The following is an 8,786-nucleotide window of genomic DNA, read 5'->3' as shown; positions in this document are numbered from 1 at the left end:
CGTTTGTCATTAATTAAAAGGCAGTATGCAGTACCCCAGATCAATTAAGCTTGAAAAAAGCATTCTTATTTTTCATCATTTGCTTCTTTGTTTGCCAAGTTTAATAGCATTTATAAAAATGAGTTTGTTTAGTTTTCTTAAAATTTACAATGACTTTGTGATAATGAGTCCATTTTTTAAGTACCCTTTAAAATATGAATTCCGGAAATTCGTACCAAACGAGATTTTACTTTTATATGTGTCATGCCACTTCCACAACATGTAAACAGGAAATGTTGAACAAATGTTTTTACGTTATCATGTTCCTTTTTAAAAGGGAACAGGATGACACTGTAAACAGAGGAAATGATTGGGCAATTGGTGTCAAGAATGGCGTATGTTGTGCATTGTTTTATAGAATTTTGAGTCGATACACTAAACAATTAACTTCCTTTTAAGACGTTTGGTTGCTGGATTACCATGCATAAAACATCTTTCTGAAGTTTAAAAGTGGGGAATTCCCATTTGGAAAAATTCATGTCACAGAAATAATATCCTGAATTGTGTATGTTGACATAGTGGATGTACTGTCGTGTCTTGTGAAAATTAGATAAAGGAGTTACCATCTGATCTCACATATGTCCAAGTGTTAATGCACCTGAGCTCTTCATGTGGTTCACATGCCACTGGGTTCACAGAAACATGTTTGGCTTTTGTATTGTTGCCAAGAACTGTATAACACTCATTTGGATGCAGAAGCAGTGATAAGGTTTCTGCTAGTTGACTTTGTACTGTTTATTTATAAATGCTTCAACGGAGCAGAGCATTCGTGATAAAAGGTGATCACATTTATATTATACCATGTATACAGTGGAATAATCATTGTTTGTGGGGGAATAAAGTTTGTGGACATCGAGGGGAATTTACATGCCCATAAAACTTCATTTTGTGTATGTACATTGATTCATGAAATCTACTGTGTAAAAGGCAACCCATGAAATTACATCCCCAAGAACAAGCAAAACGTTGCCCACAAACATGGACCCATGAATTAGAATGATTCCACACTTCTTCTCAAAAGAGAATAAGTGACTTAAAAATATCTACAATGGATGTTAAACAATAAATTTATATTTTTTTTTTTATTACAGAGTGAAAATGTTACCAGTAGTTTGATAACCTGTTGGGAGAGTATATTCAGAGCTGGACATAATCAGCAGTAAATTAATCCTTAGGAAGGAAGCAATGAATTCCATCTTCAGAGTTGTGTTTCCATTACTTCTTTTCACTGTTGTCCCGGTGTGGCCTTGTTTCAGATCATGCTGCAACTGTGGAAGTGAGTTAAATTATTAATTAGGTGTAGACAGGTTAATGACAATATATAAACAATATTGTAGATGTAAGGGTATGGCTAAAACCTATTGTGATATTTCATGATACTTTGGGGCTGTATCATGATACATGTACATATTGTAGATCACTTTATTTTCGCGACACCTTATTTTCGCGAGATAGTCATTGACTCTTTATTAGCGAGACAAAATTTTCACGAATTGTGGTCATTGCTGTATATAATCTTAAGGAATTCTATTATACGCGAGAATGAAAATTTCGCGAGCATACCGTCTCGTGTAATTACGTGAAAATAAAGTTCTCGCGAAGAAAAAGTGATTTACAGTATATCATAATGATATTTCATTTTGCTGATTTATAATGCAATATGCATGTCTGTAAATTCCTGTTATAATGGGAAAGGATGAACATCATTTTTTTAATCAAGTTCACAAATGTTTAACAATTATTTATTCAATAAAAAAGTCTAGTAAATGAAAAAATAAAAAAGACTTCATAAGAAAGTAAAGGAAATCATTTGTATAAGGTAAATCTAAAGATAAATAACAAGTATTGTTTAAAATGTTCCTGAGCCGAATTTAGGCTGAGCATAATGAAGAGGGGGGAGGGGGGCTGAATCCTTTTTTCCCCTTGCTTGAACTTTGTGATTAAATCATGTTATATTACAGTTTTTATGAACAAAAACAGGAAGTATTTCTAATTACTTATTATATATTATGTAAATGATATGCAAATATTATGTCTTGTAAATGTTTACAATGCAGCTGTCACATAAAAACAAATTCATGCAAGTGAAATTACAAGAGAGTGCATGATGCTGCATGGAAAAAAAAATCAGAAAGGATGTTTTAAAAAAATGGCACATTATAATTAGATTTGTCTGAGAATTAGAATAATTTTATATGTAAATTCATCATCTAGATTATGAAAATTCATTGCAGCTATTTTCATTGTTTCACACACAGGCATGACACCACGGGATCCATACATACTTCTAGACTCGGAGCTGGTCCTGAAATGCACACTCAACTCCTCGGCTCCTTATGATTCCTCCCGGTTGTACTTCTCACTTAAACCCAATAATCTATCCATTCCTGAGAGGGAAATCCCTATGAATTATACCAGCATTATAAACAAGAAGACCATATCATTGAGGAAGACCATGAGGTCTCTAGAAGAGGCAGGCTACTATTACTGTAAGATCAGAGATGTTCAGCAGTCCATCAGTATGGTAGACAGGCAGGTGGTAGAACTAGAGTGTAAGTATTTTTTTTGTGTTTTTTTAAGCTCACCTGAGCCAAAGATCTTTCAAAATCTTTTCAAGAAAAGTAGAGATTATGTCCCCTGTGGGTAGTGCATTGCCACAATAGAAAATAAAACTTATGGGAAAAAATCTTTAAAAATCTATGAAGCCATGATTTGTCAGAGAAATATGGGAGGATCCTCAGTTAGTGTAGATTCAAGTTTGTTAAAATCACCCCTCTGATCTTAGGGATAGGTTGGTACCAATCATTTAATACTGTACTCCTAGCCAAATGCTCAGGTGAGCAATGTGGCCCATTGGCTTATTGTTTTTTATTCAGTTCTATTTCCCTAAAAGGAGAATTCCTGAAATCATCTTGCTTTTCTGTCCATTTTCCTTCCTCTATTGGCTGTAATCTTATTACATGTAAGACCATTCAAGTTGGAAGTAAAAAAGAAAAATAGATTCAAATGAGAAACTCTTCCTTTTTGGGCATGCAATGAAAAATCTTCTCTGTTTTTTACACATTACAAGAGTTAAATTTGAAAAAAATTCCAAAATTTCAGTTGTTGCCATTCAAGATTACATGCCTATTTCAGTTTTTAAGTAACCTGATTCTCACAAATGACCTCATCAAAAGGAAAAAAAAATCGAACTAATTTGTTATCTGTTCTCATTTGTTATGTAATTCGAGTTGTTCATATTAAATGTTAAAATTCTTAATGATCTTTTTTGACAAGACTGAACTGATTTTAATCAAATTCCATGCATTCCAGTAGTAATTTTAGATATAGATAAAAAATATGAATTTCATATGTCCTTTAATTACCTTCTGAGTCGTTTGAGTGTTGAATTCAACCACATCCCAAACACCCCCTCTATACTCATAGGTGAGCTGTGTGCATTTATCTATTATAAAAGAATAAATTAGTTAAACTGATCATTCTAGTAATTGAAAACATAAAATATTTTGAGGTCAGTTAGTCTTTTTCTTTATTCCTTAATAGTTAATAGACAAAGTGACTATTAAGTACAGTGGACCTTCAGATATCCGGACGCCAGATATCCGGATGCTTCAGTATCCGGATGATTTTTCATCGGAACGAAATTTTTAAATGTTATTCTGTCTTGTTTAACTGGTGATTCAGATATCCGGATGCTTCACATATCCGGACAAATTGACTGGGAACCAAAGCGTCCGGATAAATGAGGGTCCACTGTATATGCTAATGAGTTGATCTATGAATCCAATATGGCTGTTGTGAAATGATAAAAAAAATTGCTAGTTGATTTTCAATTTCATGCTCCAAGGTCAAGCTACATTTGAAAACAATGTTGAATTTGTAGAAGGTTGTCTTCCATACATGTGAACATCATCAACATGATCGAACAAAATGTTTACATTATAATTCTAATCCCTTTTCTTAAATCACAAATCATTTCCTATGAGTAAATGGGCTTGGGTTTAATTTAAATGTTTTTATTTACTCTCTGAATATCTTGCAGAAAACTGTTTGCTAGATTAATAGGTCAGTACCCTTTCTGAAAACAGACCTTTTAAGTGTAGTTTGGGTGAACATGTGACTCATTAAAAATCATGTTTACTAAAACTAGAATGGCTGTGATCTTTTTCTACGTGTTCAAGTTCAAAAGGCATTAATTTAAAAACTAAAGTTAGAAATTTATTTGATATTTTGTATAAGCTTTAAAAATTTTTCGGTTGTCGAGAGTTTTTGTTAAATTGATTTTATGATATTTTGGCAATATCGAGGGAAAAGAGTAAAATAAAAATTTAGCTGCAATTAACAAAGTATGGCAAGCTAGAGACATACATGAAATATAGAAGCTAATGTGTATGGAATTTCTTCAAGAAAGTTACAGCATGTTGTTTGATAATTATGAAGGCTAATGTTAGGTCTTGATTGCCTACAGAATAAGTACAGCAAAACTCATTTAGTACGAACATGAATATTGCAAATTCACGAATACAGCTCGGATTGCCAGCTGTATAAATTTGAACAAATTTCTTATATGGATATAACGAATTACAGATACATGTATAGTGAAGTAATTTCACAGGTCCCAGTGACTTCGTTATAACCGAGTTTTGCTGAATTGGTTTAAGGAAAAAGTTTAACATTAACTTCACTGTGAATTATTTCAGATTCAATTTAGGTTTAATACAGGTAATATATACACACATATATTTTATTTAATTTTAAAAAATCCTCGAATATGAATATTCGAAGAAAATCAACTATAGATATGGATAATTCAGAAACTAAACGTACAGTAGAACCTTTATATATGGAATGTTGATATCTTGAATACCTACTTATGTTGAAGTGAGTTGGAAGTCCCAGCCATTTTTGCTTCACAGTCAATATCTCAAACCATCAGAGCTTTTTCTCAGCTCCATTGAGTTTTGAAATTGTATACAATATTGATTTGGATGTGTTTGATTTTCTAGATCCCCTCCGAAATGTGACAAACTTCCATTGTGAAATCTATGACTGGGATGTAAACAAGACATGTACCTGGGACCTTGGATATTACGCTAATCCAAATAACATCAATGTAACCCTGTATGGGTAAGTCATTTATACTGGGACTGAAAGATATAGCTTTGTAGTAATACTGTTGTTTATATATATTTTTTATCTCACCTGAACCAAAGTTAGCTTTTATGATCATAGTTTTGTTTTTATTGTGTTGGCTATTTTCTCTCTATGCTTTGCATCCTCACAATGTCACAGTTTTTTGATTTCGGAACTCTGGGGGTACCAAAATCACAAAACCTTGACATTGTGAGGATGTGTGCTATGTAACTTTTTTTTTTAAATCATTGCTTCTCTGGGACTAATTTCAGCCATATTTTAAGCTTACAAACTTTTTTTCACAAAGGATATTCAAGTTTCTTTTTATCATAGCATTCAGAGCCAGAAACATTTAATATATTTCAAATTAAAAGCATCCTATTAGATCACAGGTTTATTTATAGAAAATCATTGCAGTAAATGCCAAGATTGGTTAAGAAATAAGGGCTCAAGTTTGCTGCCATTATCAAATCAATATTCAAATATATGATATGTGGTCATAAAAGTGTACATGTATATTAATTTTATACATGTATGTATGTATAGCCTATATGTGCCTCTCAATTTTAATTATTTAGGAATGTTTCTTTTGTGTGTGTCTTTTTACAGTAAATTTTCATAAACCTCAGTGGCTCATTCTTTTTTTTTTCTAATTTGTGCCTGTGATGTCTTTGCACAGAATTATGTCTCATTTTTGGTTATTTATTCCATATGTTGGACCTTGTTTTCAAAAATGCAATTTCAATCCGTGTTTACAAAGAGAACTTTGTTCCTTTAGGAGTGAAGGAAATCAAATTTAATTACTAGGATCTAATTTGATAAATCACTCCAAATCAATAAGAGTCTTTAAACATTTCAGGAAACACTGTTTTGGTGTCAGGACTTGCAAAAAATCCGTGTTCATAAAATGTCCTTCTCTAAGCCCTAACCAGTGCAGATGGCATTTTGGGTCATCTAACTTTGACAGTAGATATTTTCGGGTCATTTTATTGTTGAGGAATCTCAAGCTTAAAGACTCGATATTGCGCTCCAGTTTCTGGCTAGAAGTAGAAAAACTAGGTATCCTTGTCTTTCTTGAGTTATATTATTTACTGTACATCTACATGCCTCACCAGGAGAGTAGAAAGATTATGTCTAGCCCATTACTTGTGAGATGCGTACTTTGTACACTTATAATGTCGAATTTGCCAAGTTAATCATATATACTTAGACAAATAAAGTGAAAGGAGATTATAATTTGTGTCAGATTTGATAATTCCAAAGTTCACTGTTGAGGCATGTTGTCACTGTACCCTGTTTTGATTTTGCACACATTTTATTCAACCACTGAAATTTTGTTATACGTTTGTTTGTTTGTTCTTGTGTATTTTTTTTTTACACAGATTTCACTCACACAATATGAATTGGGTTTTGTGCACATTATTAAGCAAGGTTTAAATTTAACTCTGTTATGAAAGTTAGCAAAAACACTTTTGCACTTTTATTGAAAAATGTGTAGTTGTATAAGAATTGCAAGTTATTGTTGAATTTAGATATGAGAAATTTAAGCCGTTATTTAATTTATAGATACAAATATTATGTATCAATGCACATCTGAAAGATTTTTTTTTATGCTACACAAGATAAATACACTTGTTGATGTACAGTTTACTTGTTTTGCAAAACAGAGCTTGTTTTGCTTTAAACATCAATGGAATCTTGTTTTCACAACAAATTGATACAAAACAATCTTTCAGAAAACAGTTTAAATTTTCATAAAAATAGACGCAAACAAGGACATGACAACAATAAACCAGGAAAGTGAAAACAAATTGTTCTCACATATTAACAATTATAGGAAAAATGGTCTGCATGGGGTCATTCATCAATGCCCTGTGCAGGGCCTCACCAGTTGTGTCTGGCCTAACCCCTCCCAGAGTAACGGCAGAATCGTGATCAATGGAGGGGCATCATGGACCTATATAGTCAGGGTGAAAAACCTCCACAGTCGAGAAACCATTGTTCGAAATGTCTTCTTCATCCAGTGTTTAAATTCAATTGGTAACATATGTACATCATAAGATTCAGAGATAGAAATTGGCTGAAAGAGGATTAAACTGGGTCTTGCCAGTCTAATGCTTTATAGATTGTGACATGTCTGAAGCTTTAAGGTCACTGGGCTTCAACAAATTTTTCTGATCAAATGTGTACTCTGTAATTTGTCCTTTGTTAATTTCAGCTTTGCTGTTGAAAAATTGTATGTTGTTGTAACCATTGTTGTCATAAACTGTTCACAATTTCATCTTCTTCTCAAGAACCACTGGGCCAATTTCAACCAAACTTGGCACAAGGCATCCTTGATGAGAATTCAAGTTTGTTCTAATGAATGTCCATACTCTCAATTATACCCCAGCAACAAGTTGCGTGAGATATAATGTTTTTGACCTGTCCGTCAGTCCTGGAATTTCCGAGCTTTTCAACTTAAATTTTTGGCGATACCTTGAATATAGAGATGAACAGTTTGTCAGCACAACACCTCATAAAGCGCTGCACAGAATTTCATCAAACTTTGCAGATATTTAGGCCACAATGTGTAGATGTGCATATTACCAGGAAATTCCAATTTCTTTATTTTTTCTTGGAATTTCGGCACTTTTCAACTTAGATTTTTGGCCATATCTTGTATATAGAAATGAACAGTTTGTCAGTGCAACTCCTCATAAACCGCCGCATAGAATTTCGTCAAACTTTGCAGATATTTAGGACACAATGTTTAGATGTGCGTAATACTGGAAAATTTTGATTCCTTTATTTTTCTGGGAATTTTGGCACTTTTCAACTTAGATTTTTGGCCATATCTTGAATATAGAGATGAACAGTTTGTCAGCGCAACATCTCATAAAGCGCTGCATAGAATTTCATCAAACTTTGCAGATATTTAGGACACAATGTTTAGATGTGCATAATACATGTACTAGGAAATTTTGATTCCTTTATTTTTCTGGGAATTTCAGCACTTTGAGTTTTGGGGGAGCGTGGGTTATATGAGCTTGCTCACTTTTTCTTTCATTAAGAATAGTAAAATTTCGCTGCATGTCATTTCCGGAAATATGCATAGCATTTCCGTCAATTTTTGTTTTCATTTCCGACATTTTTTGTTTTCATTTCCGACATAATTTTTTTTTTTCATTTCCGGAATTTACCTGTGCGGCAATTCAATGTTTTCTAAGTAAAAGAAAATGGAATTTGAAAAGTATTTTTACCAAAACATTAATAAAAAAAATTAAAAAAAAAACAACATCTATACATATATGGATACATGTAGCACTAAGTCTAGGTAAAAGAGTTAAATGAGCACAAAACTCTTTCACCACATTTAATGTGCACTAAATTAAATGTCAGAGACAGCACCATACTTATGTCCAAGTCACTGATAGATTTACAAAATTGGATTACAATGATTTATTTATGATTTATTCCTTTGAATTTTTCATAAGTAAAGTTATCAAATCTGTTACTATGGGTACTACATATGTACTTGAAAAATGTCAGAAATGAAAACAAAAATATGTCGGAAATGAAAACTAAAAAATGTCGGAAATGAAAAGTTGATAATTACCAAAAATTCCGGAAAT

At 32.6% G+C, this 8,786-nt stretch overlaps 1 protein-coding gene across 2 annotated transcripts in view; it reads left to right on the top strand.

Moving 5' to 3' along the window:
- The first annotated feature begins 268 nt into the window (after positions 1-268).
- The window catches only part of LOC134254893 (uncharacterized), a 31,837-nt gene continuing 23,319 nt past the window's right edge, over positions 269-8,786 (top strand). Inside the window, exons 1-4 of one of the 2 annotated variants that reach the window (XM_062737422.1) lie at positions 269-818; positions 1,131-1,315; positions 2,298-2,591; positions 5,046-5,166. In XM_062737422.1, coding sequence (XP_062593406.1) covers positions 1,225-1,315; positions 2,298-2,591; positions 5,046-5,166 — 506 coding nt within the window. In that variant the 5' untranslated portion in view covers positions 269-818; positions 1,131-1,224. Of the gene's footprint in view, positions 819-1,130; positions 1,316-2,297; positions 2,592-5,045; positions 5,167-8,786 lie in introns of those variants that run through there. The other variant, XM_062737423.1, reaches the window with a different exon arrangement.

The sequence above is a fragment of the Saccostrea cucullata genome, unplaced genomic scaffold (genome assembly GCF_032062105.1).
Source record: "Saccostrea cucullata isolate Sc308-1 unplaced genomic scaffold, CSIRO_AGI_Scuc_v1 ctg1383, whole genome shotgun sequence".
Lineage (NCBI taxonomy): Eukaryota > Metazoa > Mollusca > Bivalvia > Ostreida > Ostreidae > Saccostrea > Saccostrea cuccullata.
The sequence above is the reverse complement of the archived record's forward strand: the minus strand, read 5'-3'. Positions and strand labels throughout refer to the sequence as shown.